Below are 24,152 nucleotides of genomic sequence, written 5' to 3'. Positions count from 1 at the left end.
TTCAAAGTAAAATTATTTTTTCCCATTTTTTTAAGTCAAGGGCTGCACATCCAACAAAGTGAAGAAGTAGCTCTGGGCTATTTAATTCACTCCTCACATTTTAATTGATTAGCCCAAGGCACAGCTCGTATCAAGTTTGCAAAGGTTGGACTTTTCATTTTCAGGGTTACATCACTTGAGAAAGCACCAGAGCCAAAGGTTACATAAATATTCAAGTAAAAACAAGTAGCCCTGAGTTGTGTTTTCTGCAGTAAAGCACAAAGCTAAAATACTACTATCACTATACTACTGATATTGCTCCTATGATTACAATATTGCAAATAAAAGTACCGGTTCTACTACTGGCGTTGCTGCCTTTACTACTAAAACTGGATTTATACTTAAATGTGTTAATGAGGGGTTAATAGTAATACTGCTAATAATGTTGTTATTGCTATAATTGTAGAAATGCTCTTACTTTGCGCACAAAATAAGTGTGCACGCAAAATTACCTTTGGATTTATGACATGTGCATACCGGCGAATTTGGTTCTTACAACCAGGCGTATGTTATTGATCAAAATGATTCTAAATAGACACGGTGTGCCGGCTATTTGCAGAGTTATCGTCAGAGAGAAAAATGTCCCCTATAGCAAAAAATCTAAAGAATTTCACAACTGAACAATGGCTACATGTGTTCAATTTCATGGCACTAGATTGTGGTGAGATTACTAGATTGTGGTGAGATTAAACAATGAAAACCAAATAGATCAACATTCCAATTGAAACAATGAAAACCAAACCGTTACATTTCAATATGGAGTTATTTAGGACCTTTGGCCAACGCATAAGTAAATTAACGGTTTTAAACACTGCTGTCTGTTAAAGCCTTTTTTTCATGAATGCGGTTTTCATATGCTAGTTAGAGGAAGTGTGTTTTCATTGTCTAAACCAGTTAGGTATTCATTTTTGTGTGTTCACATGGTCTCAGGCAGTTTTAGATTTGTTTGCGAAGTAAGAACAAATTCAGTTCAGAAAAAATATCGTTTAATCCCGGATTTGTGCATAAAATGTTCCTATGAGCAGTTTAAGCACATACTTGTGCGAGTGAACTGTTTGTGAATGAAGCCCACTATTACTACTACCATTACTCTTAAAACTGTGTTTCTGCTATTATAATGACTACTAGAACTACATCTACTACTGTAAATGTTTCCATATAACTTACTACTTGTCTACTTCTGATACTATTACAGCTAAATACTATAGTACAATAACTGATAGTCATTCTAAAACTACTACTGCCTTTTCTACTTCTGTTAGTGTTACACCATTGTATATTAAACATAGAAAAAACTGCAACACATATACAAAATGAAACATAACCTCTAGAAAACCATTCATACATCATATGTCCTTTTATGTACTTCACAAATCTGCTATTAATAGTACAATTGTTGCTCCTACTAGTGCCTATATGGTTCTCGTTCCCACAGAGGAATCACTCTTGTCACATGTGGTGTAAAGTGGTTTTTTTTTTGGTTCCATCAGGGCCTATGTGTCTCTGTTCATGAGACACCTATGTGAGCCGGGGGCAGACGGAGCAGAGACCTTTGCTGATGGAGTCCCACGTGAGGGACTGTCTCGTCAGCATGTTCTCACCAGGATCGGCGTCATGTCTCTTGTGAGGAAAAAGGTAAACCGGTTATTCAACCGAAGACATGTTCAGACACAGAATACCAAGTCGTCTGCTGCAGCACTGTGAGATTAGAGAAAGTAGGTCAAACCGTTCTGGCAGTGGCAAATACAGGCAAGAGGAACAATATGTTTTTTGGGGTACCTTCTGATGTTTCTCACCATACAACGTATTTTAAACTATGTACCTTATACATCTGGGTTAAAAAACGACAAATGGTTTCTGGAGTTTGAGCTTCAGCTTTACAAGTTTTTTGTGTAAAGTCATAGAAATGTTTTAGTACTTTTCAGTTTCAAACTAGTTAATTACTATATCTGGTTGCACCATTAAAACAAAGCTAATTAAGACATTTTTTGTGTAAATTCGTTGCGAGGAAACGTTTGTAGCGCTGTCCAATCAAGAGCAGTCAACTATGTAAACAGGAAGTCATTGTAGCATCACAAACTGTAGCTTTAGTTTCCAAAAAGTAGTTAAAGTTAAAGTTTACTGGGGGGGCTAAGCGATATATTAAACCTACCTGACAATCCGTAGCTATGATTTATTTTATTAATATATGTTTAAAAAAGTGAGAAATGTGTTTATAACTCTTAACTAAAACACATTTCAGAGTTAGCTAAAGCCACAACTATTAACTAGGATCAATTAGGCTAAGATTACTAGCTTTACATTATTAATATTATTGCCATAATGTTTTCTTGTATTATGTATTTTTGTTAAATATTATTTCAAATCTTCCCAGTTTTTTATCATTCATGATCAAATATCAGGTCAGATATGTCAACCATAGACAGAACATACATCAAGTCAGCATTATAAAAGTAGCTTTGCAAGTTTCTTAAGTTAGGTAAAGTTACTGGTTCTATGATGTAACAACTTCTTAATAAGGACTTCACTTTTTGTGGTGCATTCCATTTTTAAATGTATTTTTTCCATTTGTTGGTCTGCGACAAATTTATTTAATAAATAAAAACAAGATTTATTTAACAACTAGGCTAAGTTTTAACTTATGAAAAGTTGGTTCAACGGACAAATTAAAACCAAACTTTTGCTTCAGTATGTGCACATCAAAGGAGTTCTTCCTAATCCCTTATTTGAGGAAAAGTAAACCATCTAATCTAATAGTAGGATTTTTTATTTATCACAGTTGAACCAATTACTTATTTTTTTTGTAGGTGCAAGAGTTTGAACATGTTAATGGCAAGCTGAGCTCCCCAGACCTGATTCCCATCGGCATGGAGCTGAAGAAGCTGACTGAGAGTTTATCTTCTGACCCCAACACCCCTGTACCGGCCAGCCCTGTCGCTACACAGCCAGGCACACCCATCCCACCAGGTCAGAACAACGTGTCGATGCTGCTCACGTTTTCTTTTTATGTTTGGAAAAAGTTTTAGCTCAAAAAGTTTGAGTTGTTCTTTTTCTTGACTGTAGAGAAGAGTGAGTTTCTCTTGGGTACCCCTGAAGACAAGGAGACCACAGAGCAAGATGGCAAGAAACGGTCAGAGCAGGAAGTGAGTGTATTTGTTTTTCTTACACTATCCATCACTGTCATTCTGTTCCCCTTTAATGTCTTATCCATCTTCCCATGGTTCATCACACTTTAACAACACTCATCTTTTCATCCTCAGAAGACGCTTCTGTCAAACTTAGACACCTTTCATCTCGTCTCTCTGCCCTCTACCAACTTTCCTCTTTCCCCTCCTGTTGCCCTGTCTTTTTTTCCCGGCAGTCTTCCAGTGCGGAGCCAGCATCCGTACCTGAGAAGTCATCTGACAGTGAGGAGAGCAAGGCCAGCTCCGAGGAGAAAACAGCAGACGAGAGGGACAGAACCGAATCACCCTCTGCAAAGACCGAACCATCTGCCAACTCAAAAGAGTCCGCTTTGAAACAGACAGAACTGTCATCCAGTCAAACTTCACCTAAAAGTCAGAAGTGCATGATAATGTGCTGCTTTTTTTTATTTGTCGGATACGTTGTTCTTTCTTTAATTTAGTCTTTTTTTTTTTGTTGTTATCCACAGTGGAGCCCTGCAAAGACACAGAGAAGTCCTCAGAAAAAGGAGATACTGAATCTCCTCTGGCAAAAACTGAAGACAAGGAAAATAAACCAGGTATACATGATATGAATCCTTGATAAAAATGACTGTGCTTTTTTTGTAACTCAAAGGAATCTTTAGTGGTAGTCCATTATATAGATATTTCTTTTAAGAGAACGCTCTGTCATTTATGGAGCTGTTTCAGATGATTTGAAGAGTGAAGATGCGTTAGAGGGTCGATTAAATGGAGACAAAGACACTTTGGAGGAGATGGATGAGAGCAGGAGGGAGGACAAAAATGGATACAAAGCCAAGTTCATGTTTAATATCGCTGATGGAGGTTTTACAGGTAAGAATGAGTCTGACTTTGTTTTTTAACATTGACCAAAAAAGTTTTAACCTGCAGCAATAGAACAGATATGAAGGGGAGGAATGAAACAGAACTGTTAAAGCTATTGTCTAAAGTAACAAAAGAGAGACAACACTGATGTGATGTTATTTATAGAGACGAATGAATACACAGGGAATAATGAAACAACTGCCATGAGAAGTATGACGGCACTCATGCTGATTTTACTGGGAAATAAATGGATGTTAACCCTCCATTTTATCAAACTGTTTTCAATGTCAAAGTCCCTAAAAGTCCCGAATTGTTGGGGCGGCTGTGGCACATGAGGTAGAGCGCTTGTCCTTGAGCAAGACACCTAACCCCAAGTTGCTCCCCGGGCGCTTCATTGCAGCCCACTGCTCCTCCGGGATGGGTTAAATGCAGAGAAATAATTTCCCCATTGTGGGACTAATAAAGGCTTAATTATAAAAAACATTAGTTTCCAGCTAGTTGTCTTTGCTTGTGCACTGTCCATTATTTCTAGATAGAAGGACACTGTGGCTCTCATGTCTCCATGTTGTGTTTGGGGATTTACATCTCTGCTTCTTTACAGCTTTGTGTTCTCCAGTGTCTCGCTACAGGTTGTTTATCTGAGGTGCCACAATGAAACAGCTTTACATTTTGTCATGAATCTTGTTTGTGTTGTTAATGTGCTCTCGCCTCTTTTTACGTGCTGGAAACAGCTTGAATGTTACTTTTTTTGTAAACAACTCTTTGTCTTGATCCTTTTTTTTGCCGGCAGAGTTGCACACCCTCTGGCAAACTGAAGAGCGAGCGGCGCTGTCTTCCGGAAAGATGCACGACATCTGGCACCGTCGCCACGATTACTGGCTTTTAGCCGGCATCGTAACGTATCCTTCCCCAGATGTAGGAGCGAGAAGCTCAGCATCTGGCAAAGTATTGCAATTACTTATGACCGGGGGGAGCTGCAAGCGAAAGACCCATATTTACACACCGCGAGGAGCGACGCAAATAAAAAACCTTTCTTTTTTTTATTTGAGGAACTTTACGAGGCTCTGTGCTGCCGTTTGTTTCTCCTTGACCTTGAATCTGTCTCAGACACGGCTATGCTCGTTGGCAGGACATTCAGAATGATCCCCGTTATGCTATTCTGAATGAGCCCTTCAAGACCGAGATACATAAGGGCAACTACCTGGAGATGAAGAACAAGTTCCTGGCTCGGCGCTTCAAGGCAATCCTGAGTCCTCATAATTAAAAATAACTACTGAAGGCTGAAATAATTCAAGGATTAAAGGATTTGTTATATCTGAATGTAAATTGAAACACTGTTTCTCAATATGCATCACCCTCTGCTTGAGTCCTCTGCTTTAAACACCCTCTCTCCCTCTCTCCCTCTCTCTCTCTCTGTGTAGTTGTTGGAGCAGGCTCTGGTGATTGAGGAGCAGTTGAGGCGGGCAGCGTACCTGAATATGACCCAGGACCCGAGTCACCCGGCCATGGCTCTCAACACTCGCTTCGCTGAGGTGGAATGTCTGGCAGAGTCCCACCAGCACCTGTCCAAAGAGTCCCTGGCCGGGAACAAACCTGCCAATGCCGTGCTGCACAAAGGTCTGTGGTCCAGTTTTCAAAAATAGCAACAGTCATAATTATCTGAATTTCTGCCTCACCTGCCAAAGGCTGGTACTCTGGGAAAAATAATCCTGCACCAATGACATTAACAGGGTAAAAATACTGATGTAAATTTTTCACAAGAGCTTTGTCATTGCTGACAGATGCATTGACCATTTATTTAAGAGGCATGACACGTTTTATTAGGTTTTTATCTCCTTAAATCCTCCTATAATTATTTAGATTTAACTATAACTGTATTCAGAAAACACAATTCATGAAATACTTAATCTTTTTCTGTTGGTTTCTTTTCATATGATGCTCCATTTTAATTTTTTTTATATTTTTTAACTATTGAACATAAACAACACAGTGCAGTAATTGCTGTAAAACACTGCAACAATTTCAATTATCAAGTCTTCTTTTGTAACTGACTCATTAAAGTCATATTTATTAAAACAAGTGGAAAAACCTGCTGGTGCACAAAGACTATTTGAATCAGTTTCTAATGCAAATCAGCCTTTGTAGAGAACTTTTTAACATCATGTTTAATTTCCTTGTTTTTTTATCCTAAAGGCCTAAACACACCGAGGGAATTTTAGTGTGAGCAATTAATTGGCTGTTATTTTAGTCATGGGTACTTTCACACAGAGTGTGAGTATATTACGCAACTGAAAGCAAAGAGATTTCTTTCCGGAACAAAGTAGATTTTTTTTCACAATAATAATAATTAATAATAAGTTTTGTGAAAGTTGTGAGACAACAACACAGAGGCTCTGGAGCCGAACCAAGATGGCAAACTTTATTACTCCTTTCAACACTAACAAAGGCAGCGCAGACCAGATCCATACCTTCTGTTTTTACCTTTCACATAATAGCCATAGACATATCATATTTCAAGGCGAGTATTTTGCATTTAAGTGTTGTTAATTCGTCGCGTCCCCTTGTTTCAAGATACAATCAATTAAAACAACATGATTTTAATTGAAAACGTGATCATCTGAAAGGCAGCTAGTTAAGATCCTGTTTAACACATTGGCTTCATTTTTTGTAAATTTGACTCGTCGTCTAAACACGTTTACAGCGATTAGTAGGATGAAAGTTTGGGAAGAAGCCAAGGCCAAAGACTGAATAAAGCGGAGGCGTTAAAGTGTTTGAAAATGTTGTTGTCTGTGACCCTGATTGATTTATCTGTTAGTGAAACTTTTTATGGCATTTAGTTCCTGGCAGTTGTTAATTTCAGGCTCTGGATCACACCATTAATTTAGTTTTTTTTTTATTGAGTTGATGTTAAAACATTTTTTTGTGTTTTTCATGCAGTTGCCCTTCAGTTTCTCTCGCTGATCTTTTCCTCCCTAAATTATACCACATGTGCAGCCTTTAAATGAGGGCTAACAAGTAAACTTTTTTCTGATATGGTGTGTGTGTGTGTGTGTGTGTGTGTTTGTGCTCTTGCAGTGCTGAACCAGCTGGAGGAACTTCTGAGTGACATGAAAGCTGACGTGACACGACTGCCCAACATGCTGTCCAGGATCCCGCCGGTGTCGGCCCGTCTGCAGATGTCCGAGAGGAGCATCCTGAGCCGCCTCACCAGCCGGGGGAGCGAGCCTCCGCCGCAGCAGGTGAGACAGGACGCGGCGGTCACGGAGGTCAGGGTGGCTTCGGGAAAACGAAATTCTTTGGCAGCAAAATCGAATCAAACACAAACCCCTCTCTTTTGTTTGTAGCTTATCTGAACCAATTTCTAAAAAGAGGGCCAATTTAATCTTCTCTTGCTGAGAATTACAAGCCTCTGTCCCTATTGGTTTGGACTTGGCTGAATATCACTTTGCAGTGGAAGCTGGTGAGGAAACAAGGCTCTCTGAAATGTGCGGCAGGGCTGAGTAAATTCTAGAAATGAAAAGGCTACGGCCCAAAAACTTTGAAGTGTTCTGTAGTTACGACTCAGCAACCACATTATTCCTTCAAAAAAAAACCTGTGGGGACTCCAGCTCCCTATCCCCCATGGAAGAGTTCCCCCTGGTGTGATGAATGTAGAAAGAGTCTCCCTTAAGTCGCTCTGCTCCTCGCTTCGGTCCCAAAGGATCGGATTCGACAGAGTTGAATGTGTGTCTTTTATTCTCGGTTATACAAGCAATCATTTCAGCAAAGCAGTGCGTCTGGTCATACACTCTAACTGTGTGTTTTATTTATTTTTATTTTTATTCGGTTGCTATGCCAACTCTTGGCGTAACCAGGGAAACAGTCGGCAATCTGACTTGCTCTTTGTTTTTATTATTTGCTCACTTTACTACCGTAGGAAGAGGACTTGCTAAATGTTGTATGGAAGGATTAAAACCTGTTAGGGGTTCAGTAGAAAAGGAAAACAGTCTCGTAGTCAAATAGGCAGGCAGAGGTCAAAAATCCAAAAGTCAGAACAGAGTCCAAGGCAAAGGTATCCAAAACACAGAATCCAAACAGGGCAGGTCAAAAATCACAGGCAGAGAGAGAAACAAGATTTACGAAACGCTGGAAAGGCTCAGGTATTAACTGGCACGATCTGGCAGAGACTACGAGGCACACCGGGCTTAAATACCCACAAAACCAATCACCACAAACAGAAATCAGGTGTGCACACAAGATGGCGGGAAAACAAACAAAGACAGGGTGGAGTCAGAGCCACATGGCTTTTCAAAACAAAAACAGAAAACACATGACAACACCACATGATCAAAATGTAAACAAAAAGCACATGTTGCTGGAAAAACAAGAACTCAAACAGCACGGTTACTAACAAAACCAGCTCTTTCACAGCAATCACAGATCTCTCTCTTGTTACTATTACTGTTATTATTATTATCATTATATGATTATACCAAAAACATTAGAGAGGCAGCATCTGTTGACATCATCGGAAAACATATATTTGGCCCAAGCCTTTCTTTCATAACAGCACTTCATGTGTGCGCTCCACATAGTCCAGAAACTGTCCTTCAATCGACCTTTTATGTACTTAAACTCTTTTATGTGTATACATTTTTATTAATTTATTTAATTATTGGTCATTTTAAATGTAATATGTTTTCCAGTTTTATTCATATGTTGACATTTTTGGATTTCACAAAAAATGTAAGACCAAAAAGCATGCTCTGTACAAGCAACTTATTCTGTTTACTATTTTTTTTTTTTTATCTTTTTTTAATTAATTAATTTTCAAATTTAATTTTCAATTTTCCAATTTTCTATTTTTTTTTAATTTTTATTATTTTTATTAAATAAAAGTGCTGTACATTTGAAAAAATAAATAAAAAATAAAATAATAATAATAGAACATTTTAAAATCTTTTATTTACATACATTTATTATTATTATTATTATTATTATTATTATTATTATTATTATTATTATTATTTTATAAAGGAACAATGTGGAATTGTAACATGCAGCAGGCTAACTAATGTTTGATTCTCAGCCTTTTAGCCAGGGGGGGTTCGGCTGCTCCCAGATGTACAGCAGCAGCTTCGGTGGAGGATTCAGAGGGCCGGGTGGTCAGCCGATGGTCAACTACAGCCAGATGCCTCTGGGCCCCTACGTCAGCGGTAAGCATCATCATTTACAGTAGGATGTGGTGCAACTTAAATTATACTATCTGCTGATTGAAATGAAGCTGTCAGCTGATATAAATAAATCGGTTTGACAGACTAAACGTCAGAGGACATTTCCATAAGTTGCACACTATTGATGGATAAGAATGTAGATGGTTGCTAAGTTGAATTAATGTAAAGTGCAATGAAATTAAAGGATCATTCTGGTTTATTACAACGCAACTTCGGCTCATGTTTTGATCGTTTCTGTTTGCAATAAATCTGGAACCATCTAAAAATCATCATTATCATATCAGTGTCACACCCGCAAAGAAGCCAGAAAGGTCAATAAACACGAGCATTCAGACATGTTTTAAGCAAACCCCCCTGGTGAGCCAAACTTAATTGAGTAATAATTCCAATTCCTTTGTTTTCTCTTCCAAACTGTCCTATCTATCACAGCTAACAGACCGACGTCCTTATTCAACTTTGACCTATCTTACTTACCTTAGTTGCATAAACAATGAGGGTTTGCAGACGTTTTGGGTATGCTCACTTTCAGTTTTGTTTTCCAATAAGAATTCTGAAGTTAATGTGCTTGTTCTGTTTGAAAAAAACCACTCACTCATAATTCTCACTGAAATATGCAAAGAAATGTAAATATTTGTTGAATTTAAATAAACCACTCAGATATGAAATCTCTCTCCTCTTTAGTGTCCTCTAACGGCCCTCCACCCCCTACAAGCCATCTGGACAAGAAGTCACTTGACTCCCTGAGAGACGTGGCTACGCCTGACCTCAAATCAAGCAAACCTAGTGATGTCATCTGTATTGAAGACTAGACCTGCTCTGTTAAAACTGACCTGAGGTTAGAAACTCCCAGGGATTTGGAATCTGTGTGGATGAACAGCCGCTCCATCTCCTCCGTCACATCCTCCTCTTTCTCCTGCTCCCTCCTGACTTACAATCTAACTTTCTTTTTGATTAATGCAGATGTATCTATCTTTAACAATTGCACTTTTATCTCTCGAGGATCCCTTAGAAGTATTTCAGTCGATATTTGCATTTTGTTAACCTGTGCTGAAGAGGATGGAGAATAAGGAGGGGCCTAAATGAAGAAGCTTTTACCTGAAAGAGGATTTTTATTTCCAGCCTCGCGCTATGAGGCGAAACTGGAGCGAGCTGGCACGAGGATGAGTTTTCTTATGCTCTTGATTGGGGCTCATTCTAATCTTGGAATGTGTGTTTTGATCACGCCAGCCTCGACTTTCTCATTCTGCGTGCGCCCCGTTGCTTTTCTCATTCTGCCTATTCACACTGTACACTGTGACTGTGCCCCACTGGAGCTCATTCCCTGTGAGGAGGAGCGGAGATAAGGACGCCTTCAGTCATAGTTTGATAGGAGATTGTTTTTTTTCCCGAGGGCCAATATTGTTCCTTTAAATGAATATTTGTTTTTCGTCATTCATGTAGTAACCAGTGGATAAAATATTGATTTGAAAGCATCAAAAGCTAGTATCATGTATGCAGTAGCTGGACACAGTCTGTCTGAATCCTCTAAAGACTGCCACCCGCTGGTCATTTGGAGAAAAGTAATCTCCAGGAAAAAAAACCTGCAGCTCCAGTAAACCTGCAAAGGGGGTTGGCTTCTTGTACTGTATATACTCAGAGACTGCTGTTTATTTTACCTCACATAAGTCTAATCATAGTGGAAAAATACGTAAACACACATGGAGGGAAATCACAAGCCTGGCTTGGGCGTCGTACGGGAAGATGGAGCAGAGGCGAAAGATCTGCGGGAGTCGCAAAAATGATTATTAAAAACGCATTTCAGAGAAGTATTTCTGTGTATGGTACAATATTTGTGATTCTTATTATATTTGAATGTTAGTAGTGGCTGTAGAGCTTAACCCTGGGGCCGTGACCAGAGGGACTGCACTATAAACAGGAGCTCAGCTGGTCTACATCCACATGCAGGGCTTCAATGTTCAGGCCTGTGAGTCCTGAGTGGAGGGAGACTGTTTTCCTTCTCTTACTTACATCACAGGGACTTCCCCTGTTCCCTTTCATTGTTAGAACTGAATAAGAACATATGTGCTAATGGCGCGATGTCACTTTAAGTCTAGTATTTGTCGCAAAAATAAGCTTTTGTTTTCAACTCTTTATGTTAAGGATAAAAAAATAAAGATGTATTTGGTCACTTGGTGCCATTAAAGGAGACGATCCAGTATGATTTGTTTCTCGATGATGCGGTGTATTTTACTCCACACTTGCAGGAATGTTCTCTGCATATACCGGCGTCAGAGGACCGATGTTGCACAGCATTAGCTCTTTAGATGAAGTCTTCACTTCCGGTCTCCTCATACTATGTTCGGGCTCTTTTGAAGAAACGTTAGCATGGTACAGCCGCATATCTTGTCCATTCCATCTCCTACTATTATGTGCTAAAGTGGCGGTCCGCTACGTAAAACGGTATTTTATAAATTGAACTTACAATAGTCCCTTTTTTTAAAATGAAGGTATTGATCGAATGTTTGGACTCAAAGTGCAAAATTGTTATCGACCATATTTATCTTTTTTTCCCCCCCAAAGACCAGTGGCATTACCTGTTTGTATTGTTATGGCCATTGACAGCACTTATTTGACTTTGTTGGGATGATGATTGTGATTGGACTAATCTAAACTGAGGAGGTAGTGTTTGGCGTATTTTCTTACTCTCCTTTTGCAAACTTCAATTGGTTGTCCTGAGGTGCTCTCTTCTGCAAAATCCTCTCTCTCCTCTCTCACATCATTTCTCAGACAACATGCTTTAAAAAGCACCATGAAATGAACCTTGGAGTGCATCACATGAGTTTTTCCAATCCTTTCTCTGCTGTTTTGTTCACGCCATCCGTTACTTGACCATGACATGTATTAGGTTGCTTGACAGATAGAACCTCAGAAACATGTAAATACTTGAATGATTTTTTTTTTTTCAGAGATAAGTACATCTCATACAGGTTTATGTATCAAACTGAAAAAAAAAAAAGAAGATGAATGTCTGCTGGATGGCGTCGCCGTAGAACCGCAGAGTGCACCGTTCATGCTCATTAATCAAAACCATGTCCTTTTCCCTCTGGAGTGACGACCACCAGACGACGTCAAAAACACAATACTCCAATGAAATGCAATCAAACTGAAGTCGGTATGAATGTAATGTCCGTTTGAAAAAAAAAGGCTTCAGTCTAATATTATAAATATGTTAACAATGTATGTACATGCTTATTAACATGGCTTCAAAAGCTACCAAAAGACCCTGAGAAAAAGGCACCTTTGTTGCAGTGAATGCACAGCATGTGAAGCGTTTGACTTGACGGTTCACTTTTTGGGGAGGCGGTAGTGTATCTAGCATTTACAGACAATGAGCTCCAAGCTGTGTTACTGGTTCTGATATTTGTGCTGTATAGCATTTGAATGAAAAAAAAAAGTGAATTGTCATCTTTTTATTTGTATTCTGTGTATTTGTTCAATGTGTTTTAATAAATCTTCCGGACAACAGTAACACTGTGTGATTTTTGTCTGCAGAAAAATGAAGAGGCATGCATGTGAATAATTTGAGCTGCAGTTGAGGATTTAGCTTTGTCACCTTGTTACCACATCACCGTGTCACAAACTGCATGAGCCAGCAGGGCTGTAAATGTGATTAGAGGCAGAAATAGAATCACCCGTGTAATCAGGGATGGAAATAGCAAACGGAGGCCGTTCAGAGTGGCCACTAACTACAGGGAAGACATAGAAAGACATGAAGAATGAATGAAAGTTTGAGAAACTCACTCTCAAATTTTGTTTCAGATATCTAACATTGGCCTCCACAACCTGAGCTCCGAGTTTTATGTTCTGCTGTCCCTGATGTACATTGCTTTATATGAGCTGGATGTGTATTTAAATATTATTGTTCATGAATTTATTATGTTTCATTTTCAAGTCTTTGCTTTGTGTTTTGGCTCCGAAAATGTATGATCATAGGTATAGCTGCTGTGTAAATAAATAATTGACACAATGAGAAATGAACAGGCAACAAATGAATGATAAAATAAAAAGTACTCCGGCCAACGTCTGACCCAAAGTGATAATTCAAACTAGAAGGGTAGTGAAATAGATGGGGTTTTTTTTTTTAGGGTTTTGGGGATAATTTCTCTGCTTTAATAACCAGTTTTGCATCACTAAAACGTTTAGATCCTGTTATAATATTTATTTTCAAGTTGGATACCACAGTAGTTGTTTTTCAGTACAGCATAGGCTCATTTAGGGACTGATAAAACTACACATTAACACGACTGGTTCACAGTTAACAAAAGGATGACATGAAGTTTGCGCTACTTTTTTAATTTATATATTCCACATTTAGACTTTAAACTCGGATTTCTTATGAATTATTTTCCAAAAAACAGGATACAATACATAATATCATATATAATATAATACGTTATATAGCATAATGTGTGTTTGTGTTGAATGAATGAGTGAATGAATGAACACTGGCACTCAAATATCTTTTATCATATTGTGCTGTGTGTTCAGGTTTTGTGTTTTCATGACTTGTGGGGACACACATCTGTTTACACAGTGACATTGTGGGGACTCACCTTCCTTATGGGGACAAAATGCATGTCCCCACAATATAAATCATTACAGTTTAAGGAGACGCCTTGGTTTATGGTTAGGGTATGGTTGGATTTAGGTTAAGGTTAGGGTAAGGGTTAGGAATAGGCTGGTAGTGGTTATGGTTAGGGTTAGTCTCCAGGAAATGAATTGAAGTCAATGTAATGTCCCCAAATGTCATGAAAACTCATCTGTGTGTTACAAAATGCACGTTCCCATTATCTAGATCATTAAACTTTAGGGTGAAGACTTGGTTTGAGGTTAGGGTAAGGTTTATGAATAGGGTAGTAGCGGTTATGGTTTGGGTAAAGCTCCCAGAAATGAATGTAAGTAAGTGTAATGTCTCCCAAAGTCATTTAACTCACAACACGTCCTGTTTATATTAAAATTCATATGCTGAAAAAAACCAACATGTTAATTAAAACTACAGTTAGTGTTTATATTTTTGACACAAAATATTTGTCTTACGTGAATTATAATGTTGAAAGAGTTTAAAGTATCATTTTTCTTAAAGATGTATTTCTCCAATTTATTCGGCTTACCACCTTTTCTTTTAAATCTCAGCCATGAAAATCTTACAGCTGACTCCAGTACAGTGAGAACAGTCAACTTCAATCCCACACGGAAGTACTCCTCGACAGCATTGCCCCTAATTCCTTTTGTCCAGCCCACCTTTTCTGAATAACTCCCCTGATTGGTCCAAACACTGCCCCCTAGGCTTCTCATTGGCCGCATGCTTTACTTTGTCACTCTGCCATTCGCCGGCTGTGTTTGTCAGCCCTTGCTCTGCTTTGTGCTGCTGTCTGGGCAGCAGCAGGGGTCTGGAGAGTGGGAGGAGGGAGAAAACCAAAGAAAGGACAGAAGGAGACTGGGGGGGGAAAAGACCCATGTAAAAAAGATAGGGACACAGAGGGGAGATAAAGGGAGGAACACAAGCAGAGAGCCGAGAGAGGCAGATAGAGAGAAAGAGAGAGAGAAGGAGAAGGAGGGGAGGGAGCAGAGAGGGTTATCTCATCCAGAGCTGCTAGTGCACACGGTGCAGGGGAGAAGTTGTGGGAAAGTAAACAGCTCAGGAGCATTCCAATCTGTTTTCAGCCACTTGCAGCCCTCCAAGGAGACCATAAAGATGACTGGACCGGACCCGGCGGCGTGGTAACAACTGAGTTTATGGGAGGCTACCAGGATTAAAAGGGTTCACCAGGGAGTGCCTGAAGCTTCTCGGAGGACATTCTGCTGAAGCCGAGGAGGTGAGAGGCGTGCGTATTTGTTCTCCATCTAAACACTTTCCCCTCTTTACTCCCTTCATTCTGTCACCTCCTCTTTCTCCCTCCTCCTCCTCCTCCTGGCTATCAGCTCTGCTAGCATGTTGCAAAAGGCAGCAGCTTTGTCCACTGATGGAGTGCAGTTGGGGGGGGGTGTTGGTGTGCTGGTCTGTGCCTCTCTGTCTCCGTCCGACAGCTATGGGAGCAGCTGAGAGGACGAGGGGATGTGGAGGAGGTGGAGGAGGAGAGGATGGGAACGGCAGATACCCGTGTGGCCCTTTTTTTTGTTGTTTGTTTGGCAGAGCTCGCAGCATCACGGACGATTAAACCTGAGCCGGCGTGGCTGCAGAAGCGCGAGGCCTTGTTATGGTAGCAGCGGTGCCTGAGACGGACACCAGGAAGGGATGAGGGGGAGATTGGCGGGCTCATCCCAAGAACAGCACACCTCTGGCCGGCCTGGTTTTTTCTTTCTGCAGCACTCCCACAGCCTCTGGCTATGAAAAGAGATTCCCCTGGCCTTAACCATTCCAGTTTGACGGTTGCTTCCCGGAGGACAATAGCCCCTCCCAGGATGGATTTCATGCTGCCTCTATACTCAGAGCAGAATAGAAAGGGGCGACGGGGAGGAGAGGGGTGAGGGGGGAAGCTAAGCGGGACCTCTGACCAAGTCATTTGCATTTTAAGCTAGGGCACTGTTTCTCCCCCACTTGCCGGATGTCCAAGTGCCCTTCTTTTTTGTTTTAAAGAAACTCCATGGACTCACTGTATTGGATTTTTTTCTCCTTAGTCACAGTCCCGACATTAACAACCCATGCATGCGTGGCCCAGCCCACAAAGACTTCCCTATCAATGGGAACCCTTTCCCCTTTTTGCAACACATTCCCCCATGAGAACTTGCACTCACACAGGCAAATATACACATGCAAGGCCATGGTGCTCAACAGACACAAGCAACCATTTGATAGTGAGGACACGCCTGCCAAATGTTTTACACACTGTAGGGACCGCATCCCTTTGAGGTTGTTGAATAATTAACGAATAGGAGGAATTCATTGTTGTTTGTAAGTGGAGACTTATCTGCAGTATTTTATCGTCCAACGTATCCTCACATAACGGTTCATGTGATATCGTGACGAAAAAGTTACTCCTAATGTTTTTTGTGCGTTTTTCTTTCGATAGTCCAGCAACACGTGAATTTCCGCTCGTTACATGCATACACTCTTTTCAAAATAAACTTCTAACTTCAGGTTAAGGCAACAAAACTAGTTGATGAGGCTTAGGAAAAGATCATGGTTTGGGTTTTAATAACTACAGAAGTATTGTTACTTAAGTACGGAAGTTACTTGACATAATTGTTGTTTCCCATGGGGCATAAACTGCGGTCTCTTATTTTGACCCATCCACCTCAACTCCTAATCAGCCTGTGAGGGGTTTGGTGGTCTTTATACTTCCTGGTACTCATGAGTAGTACTTATTGATACTGAGAGATATCTAGGAATTACAGCACATTTTTTGTTGCTACAGCTACAAACGCTGTGTGAGAACAGCTTGTGTCATCGCACTCGCATCACGTTAACCAAACATGACCTTTTATCTCAAGGCCAAAACAACTTAACAACACTGCTTTGAAAAAATAATCATCACCTAATATCTTGAGCGTGAGCTTACACTGAACAGCAGGTAGTCGGCCAATATATTAAAAAACAATAAACGACACTTCCTGGATAAAGAACGAACGCTTTCATTCAGGAGTATATTTTCATAGGTGATATCTGATTTGACTGACACTTCAAAAAGGAGCGGCAGTCCCTCTTTTGCACTGATGAAAGTGGAAGCAGGCCTCGATACCTGAGGCTGTACATCAGACAACTGACGCTAAAGGCAACAACTGACTGCGGGAACACAAGAGTTTAGTCACTGCACCCGCCAAACACTGAATTGTCAGAGACTGTTTGCATCAGACATTTAAGATCTGCGTAAGCGTAGTTCAAATAACAATTGTTGTTCTGAGTCTTCCTTGTTGTACTTGTAGTGATACTGTAGTGATGTTGTAGTGACATGGGGATGAATTGGGTAGAGTAGGAAGCTCATGTCTTCTCAGCACTCAAAGAAAACTTCATCCTGGAATATTTGGTTTTGAATAGGAAATATACTTATTAAAACACACATTGAAATCAATACTTAAAAGAGACTTACAGTTATTGAGCTGTGAGCAAACACTGGACTTTGAAAATGAGACTTTTTATTAAAAAGAGCGGATTTAGATTTAAATGGTTTGTCACTCAGCTTACTCTTTTATATAAAGAAACAATAAGCATGAGAAAAGCATAATCTGTGCACTTAAATATATGAAAGGGGAATTCCAGAGATGTTGGTTGTCATGGGGATAACGAAGCCTTTGTAAACAGTTTAATGGCAGTTCTTCTGCTTCTAGAGAAGCTGTGTCAAGTCAGAGATTCTCCCGAAATAAACATGATGACATGTCGGCTCGGGGTTGGAACCTGGAAGTCTGGAGTCTGAAAGGCGTGGGCATGTACCAGGCAGGGAGTGTTTTAACTATTTGTTGCACCAGGGAAGCTGCTTTCGAAGTCGAAGTTTGGCCAAAAGTCGAGATAACTGCGACTCCTCGATATCCCCGTCATCTCCGTCATACTGTTGGGCTACAACTTGATTTTTGTTCAGCCTCTATTTGTTTGCATTTGGGAAAATTGGCACCATTAAAAGTAAGCCACATTTACAGTTTCTATTTTCAAAGTATCCTTGAATATACAGCTACAACTGCTAATGGATTACCCTACAAACCTAAAAATAAGTGACCATTTTCAGGCAATTTCTGTGGTTATTTTTTTCTATGATTTCTTAATGACGGACATCTGAGAGAATGTCCTTGTTAAGTGTCAGTCACATTGAATCTAAAAGTGTTTTATTTATGTTAGATTGGATTATGACTCGGAGAAGGAGTGAGATTTTTCACCCTAATTGCAGAAATATGTGGTGTTTACGGTTCCTGTTGCTTCACCTGCTGGCTGCAACACAGTAACTAACTTCACCATCTTTTTAGACAGCATGCACCTTTCACATCTCTTTGCTCCTTGCCTCTCCCTCTGTGTCACCCTTGCAGTTTGAAGCTATTTGGTGAAAGTGTAGGATGCATTGCTTCTGGAACTTGACCGAAACTAGGAACTAAATGTCAAGATACCTCGTCATGACCTTTTTTTCAGTTTGTCTCTTGTGAGTCCCCAAACTAAATGAAAGTTTTAAAGCAGGAGTACCACTTTTAATGTTTAGAATGTTCATAGGACAGAGAAAACTATCTGAGATAAAAAGACAAGTGTTGGAAAAGTGAGTTGACTAACAAGACACCTTTTAAAAAGTCCCTGCAGTCCTTTGAGTAGCTCCTGACTTTCATTCATTTCCGCTGGCTGTCAGGAGAAACGGCAGCAGCTATTAAACTTATCCTCCCCGACATAAGTTTCTGTCACAGCCTTCAGCCGTTGATGGATTAGCTAATCACAGCAATAATGCAACAAGATGAGGTACCCTAATGAAAAGTAAAATACTGTATAAAAAAAAAACCAGATTTGCACAATGTTGTAGCTGAAATTAAAGTGGTGGAGACTGAGTGAGGTTGGTATTGGAAATCCTGAAACACTTAAACAGAAAGATGGTTGTTGCGTCGTTGGCATTGATCAACGACACAGTCAGGCCTCTGCAGATACAGCAAGTGCTTTCTTACAGGATTATTAGTTTCTTCAGAGAGTAAAGTTGGTGGTCTGAGCCACCCACTGCATATTTTCTTCGAAAAAAAAGGAAATCCACTCCCACTTCAGTATGATGAAAGCCCTGATGCAGCGTTGACAAATATATATTGCGGCTACAGTAGCTGGGAAAATAGAGATATGAGATGGGTGGATGGATTTACTGTTTACCAGACCACAAACGAGACGAGACGAGACTTCCTCTTCCTCCGCCTCGCTCCCTGCCGTTGGCTAATGTTATCTAGCTAACTAGCCAGCTAATATTAGCCTTGCCAGAAAGATGAACTTAACGCGCCATCTACTCACACACTCTTGACAGTTCGTAGGTAAACACATTGCTGTCGGCACAAAATCAGTCATTGACACTGAATCACCAGATGTTGTAATGTGCTGATAGCTTCATTTCCAATACAAGGAAGAGAGAGAACAGACTCGTTCTGTGCTGGAGAGGCAAAGTGGGGTCTGATTAGAGGCCTTCAACATTCTTTTATTTAATGACGTAGATTAGTCACAAACATTCGACTTTATCTCAGTATTGTCCTTGCAAGATAAGGTCTGAATTAGAACAGTTGATGGTGTTTTCAGCCCTTTTCAACCATGGAATGCTGTTTGTTTATAAAGTTCAATATTAACACCAGTATTTATGTGTTTTATCAGTCATATTGTTTAGTTTATGGCTTTAAAGACATGTCTAGGTTTGCTATTACTCTTTAAATTGTCATATGCTGAAAAATTGTGTGCAACAGACTTATTCTAAACTTTGCACTCTCTAACCTGGACATATATTTATTATTCTTGATGCATTGTCAGGTAAACACATTCAGGACATTCTCCTCTCTGCTCAGTGTTTCTACATTGTACGCTGTGACCAGAAATGCCAGATGGGAGGTGGAGGTTACTCCCACTGTGTCCTTCACTAATGTGACACCGTCAGCACATCACTGCTGCTGTGGTCTTACACCACTGGAGCTGCTCTCTACAGCAGAGGGCATATGAAGGCCAGACGGGCTCCGGAGTGAATGATATGTCTCTGAATGTCTTAACAGAGGCAACATGACTCCAAAAAACCTGCGGGAAAGTATCTCAAATACGCCAAGGCAACCTTCTAATCATGTTGTGTTTACATCCTGACATGATAATGATAGTCCCGTGGCCTTTGGCACACGGTCTTCAGAAATTCATTTAAAGTGAAATTTTAAATATTCATAACATCCATAATATTTAATGCAATAGGCTTCGCTTCTTCTGTGTTCTAATACTTCTTTGGAGGGGCAACGATTTGTTGAAGCGAAGCCATGAAATCCAGCCTCCTTTTTTGACAGCCAAAGGAAAGATATATTCCGTCTGTTCTCAAGGAGCTGTTTGCGGTTCCTAAAGTGGCCGAGTCACATTCGTATATATATCTCTTGATAGGATGCCCTCAGGGAAGCCGAAGAACGAAGCAGCGCCTGGAGCAGGAACATCTCCGCCTGGCACTGTTTGTTGTTGTCAGTGGTCGACTGGTCTCTCATTGTCTGCTGAGTGTTTGGGTGCCATTTCCCGTTAAGGAAAAAAAGGCCTTAAGTTGCGGTGCTCTCAGTGGCTTTCTGTTAGATTTTCCAACGCTGTTTATTCAGTCGTCACCAGCTGCTGCTCTCTGACATTGTCTATTGATATACCCGACTGCCACTGACCAATGTGGTTGGTCAAACATGGGACTCTGTAAATGAGTGGCTAGAGCTAGATACACAGTCTACAATATAGGGACTGTTTGGGAAGCTCTTTTTTTTTGTGTCATTTTGTCATTTAATTGAATTTCTTTTTTTAAGCAGATTACACATCGTTGCTGCTTTGTGAAATTATGCAATATGCAAAACTAAGAGCTGATACATTTAAAACAAGACAGAATAGAATGTGAGGATTTCAATCAGAGTGTACACGGCAAATATGTGACCTCGTGTGCCGCGGATCAGCCATGAAAGTTCACATACCTCACTTTCCTTTATTCCTATAAAACAGCCCTCCACTCATTAGCACATTTGGTTCACAGCGGGAGAGTTTTCAGCGCTCTATGTAGGTCAGGGACAGGGTGTGTAGGAGTTGGTTTCATCTTTATTGTGTGATGTGTCTTATTTTCCCTTCAAGAATAGCTTTCACGCAGCTCCACCCTCGGGGCTCTTTATTTCTCTAAGCTGGAGTGCGTTTGATGGCTTGTCCAAATGCCTTCCCTTCAAAGAAAGTCGCTCACAGTACCTGTCATTTTGGTTCTGGGGAGGGTTATTGAAAGAGAAAAAAATTGGGTGTTCCAGTTTTTTATTTGTGTGATCAAGCTGAACTTTTATTCAAGGCATCAGCTGTTTTGTTGATTGTAATAATGTGAAAAATCTATCATATAAAGTTGACTTTATTCCAGGGGATCCTTCTTAAAAATAACAAACCATTGCAACCTAATGCCCAACAGGCCTTATCTCCATATAATTAGAACAGAGAATCCGGCGTGAATTAGTGTCTTGACCAATTTACTGCCATTTCCAACTTATATATATATTTCATAAATCACAACTTTGTTTAATGCATGCGTTATTAAAAACATAAACACATGTTAAATACTTTATAAATGAGACCAATAAAAACTATTCAAGGGGAGTAAACACGCTATCTCATACTTTTCATTTCCTCTCATCAGTAAAACAAACAGAATGTAAGATAGCCTTTCATATCAGATTGTCGTAGGCTATAATTATCAGGACATTCAGGCTCCCTCATTTGGATCTAAGGTTTACTGTGGATTTAAATGTTGAATAAAAGACTATGGAAGAAATTCTGCAAATGTATTTGGCGTATAATTTAATCTCCTGCGACCCAGTCTTTGGGAATCAGTGATATAAAGAATGTCTTTCATCTGTGGTAACAACTTTCAATAGAATTCTCACACTGATGGTTTCTATAATGTTCATAAAAGAGGATACTGCTTTGTTCTGACAAAATCCTCCTTTTTTTCAACCATATTAAAGACGGCACAGCAATGACCCAAATGGCCTGTGAGCTAATCAGCAGTGCAGTGACGAATGTCGAAACAATGCTTTCTGAGGCTGAGCAGAAGTTTTTCCCTCCACAAAAGAGTCATTGTTGACTCGACCGATGTGGGGGCCAACTGGAAAAACTGTGTTGGTGGTACAGAGGAGGTGGCTGGATCCAAAAGGCCGAAGTGGCATGTCATACTATTTAACGCGCAGAGAACTGATTTCTAAAGAAATAAAGATATGGCATTAAATAACTTTTTGCTACGTTAAGTTATAATGGAGAAACAACGAATGAAGTCGCTCTCTTTCTATGTGTGTTGTTAGCACAGATTCTCCTTTCTTTGTTGACGTAGCCAGGCCAGCCACGAGTGCTTTTAGTGCATGTTAGCATACCCAGCTACCTCAAGGCTAGCTCACAAAGTTGCGAAAGTTTAGAAAGCCTACCTCTGGTTCTCCCCTTCAGGTAAACACTGTTAGCTGTGTCAGCACTTTCGCCTTCATTTGCACTGTTAGCGTTGTAAGCACCGTTAGCGTCGAGCCGCCAGCTGGCCGACGCCATGTTGAGAGCTCTGTAGAGACAATCAAAATGCTCCCAATCTCAACTAGTGCACCTTTAAGGACTTTTTAAAGCCATTACAATGCCTGAACCACAGAGCGAGCAAACATGATCAAATTCAGCTGTAAGCAGGGAGTAGAATGTAATGAGAGCTTTAACTGACATCATGACTGTCCTTGTATCAAGGTTAAACAACAAATGCTGACAATTTTACAGCCGCCTCTGCTCCATGCTGTCATTTTCCCAAAGGAGGCCTACAAACTGACCCATCAGGCCCAAGATTGTTCAGATGTTGCAGCATTGGAAGTGGTTCGATGCTGATCAAAACTCAAAGCAGATGTTGGGTTCATGGAGCGGTACACTAGCGTGCGCTCAAACACGCCTGTACGTCACAGAAAATCCCCACTTTGTGTAATAATAAAACAATTACTATGTGCAGCAATTTGATGCACTGAGGTCTTGGAAAATCTTAATTTTATTTTTTAAATATGCTGACAACAAATCTAATTTCCATGATTACATCTGACAATTAGCTTACCCAGCTATTTGTTGAGTAAGTACCATGGGTCCAAAATCACAGCAAAACATGTTTTGGGTTTGCAAATACTTTATTCTTGTGTTGATTTTTTATTAATTTTTCATCAGCTCCTTATAGTCTTGTCTGCTGCCTTACCTGTTTTCTTTGATAACACCAGATGAAATTAGCCTCGTAGATAATTGAGGTCTGCAACGTTAGGGATCATGTTTTCATCAGCGGGTGTGGCGATATTTTAATTAATCTGCCACTAAGCCTCGTCGGACTATTTAATTTAACTAACAGCCTTTTTACTGCCATATGTCATGTTTATTGTGCTAGGATTATACACTGTTTCTCTATCTCTGTGCATCTGAAATGTGGAGTAGTTGTAAGTGCACATCAGTTTGAAAACAGTTTTGGAAACAGTTTGAAACACTGCTTAATTTTTTTTCACTGTCAGGTTTAAGTGTTCATTTAATTTCAGTTTTATTTAGCACAACACTGTTTTTTTTTTACTTAAAGGTGTATTACATGCGGATGTTTTTGGGATCCTTGCACACTTTAACTCATTGTTTCCAAACCCTACACAAAAGCCAAATAATAAACAACACTTGGAGATTAACATCTCACTATTTCAAAGTGGAACTATGCAATTAAATCCTTATAATCCTTTCTCAAAATGACCTTTTTGCAGCAAAATGTTACACAAAGGCACCATTTGAATTACTCTTTCTAAGCAGCTTCATAAAAAAAAAAAAAAACACTGCAGTCTTTAGTACTTTGTATACCTTTTCAATTTTCTCATGCAGGCTTTTCTGAAATATAGTTTCACTTCAGTACATCTACTCACATTTAAGTGAAAAAAAAATAGAAAAGCTTCAGAAAAAAATATATAGCTTAGGTTTTTATAACAACAAAACAAACACAAGGAAAAGTAGAATTACTGTACAGTAATCAATACAATATGTTATTGTAAAATCCCGGAAACTAATTAGTAAATCTACAACGCAATGGTTGATTTCAGTTGGTTTTCCAAGAAGTGTGTTGCAGATTTGCAAACAAAGTGCAAAGAAGAAAAAGTGTTTGCACTTTTGTCAATAGACAAGGCATGTTTACAGAAGTCAAGGTTTAATGCTTTTGTCTTAGCATTCACAAAGAGAAACAACCTCTAAGCAGCTTTGCTATGTTTA

At 39.8% G+C, this 24,152-nt stretch overlaps 2 protein-coding genes across 3 annotated transcripts in view; both read left to right on the top strand.

Moving 5' to 3' along the window:
• The window catches only part of chd5 (chromodomain helicase DNA binding protein 5), a 46,298-nt gene extending 36,230 nt beyond the window's left edge, over positions 1 to 10,068 (top strand). The window contains exons 29-40 of the mRNA XM_054617776.1: positions 1,530 to 1,674; positions 2,847 to 3,006; positions 3,103 to 3,182; positions 3,401 to 3,596; positions 3,692 to 3,781; positions 3,903 to 4,055; positions 4,837 to 4,945; positions 5,154 to 5,286; positions 5,468 to 5,663; positions 7,122 to 7,285; positions 9,115 to 9,241; positions 9,941 to 10,068. Coding sequence (XP_054473751.1) covers positions 1,530 to 1,674; positions 2,847 to 3,006; positions 3,103 to 3,182; positions 3,401 to 3,596; positions 3,692 to 3,781; positions 3,903 to 4,055; positions 4,837 to 4,945; positions 5,154 to 5,286; positions 5,468 to 5,663; positions 7,122 to 7,285; positions 9,115 to 9,241; positions 9,941 to 10,068 — 1,681 coding nt within the window. The remainder of the gene's footprint in view (positions 1 to 1,529; positions 1,675 to 2,846; positions 3,007 to 3,102; positions 3,183 to 3,400; positions 3,597 to 3,691; positions 3,782 to 3,902; positions 4,056 to 4,836; positions 4,946 to 5,153; positions 5,287 to 5,467; positions 5,664 to 7,121; positions 7,286 to 9,114; positions 9,242 to 9,940) is intronic.
• Positions 10,069 to 14,971: 4,903 nt separating this feature from the next.
• arhgef10la (Rho guanine nucleotide exchange factor (GEF) 10-like a) overlaps positions 14,972 to 24,152 on the top strand; it is a 108,442-nt gene continuing 99,261 nt past the window's right edge. For both annotated transcript variants that reach the window (XM_054617083.1, XM_054617082.1), the window contains exon 1: positions 14,972 to 15,114. The gene's annotated coding sequence lies outside the window, so the exon portion shown is untranslated. The remainder of the gene's footprint in view (positions 15,115 to 24,152) is intronic.

This window comes from Anoplopoma fimbria, chromosome 17 (genome assembly GCF_027596085.1).
Source record: "Anoplopoma fimbria isolate UVic2021 breed Golden Eagle Sablefish chromosome 17, Afim_UVic_2022, whole genome shotgun sequence".
NCBI lineage: Eukaryota > Metazoa > Chordata > Actinopteri > Perciformes > Anoplopomatidae > Anoplopoma > Anoplopoma fimbria.
This window is presented reverse-complemented; position numbering and strand designations above follow the sequence as displayed.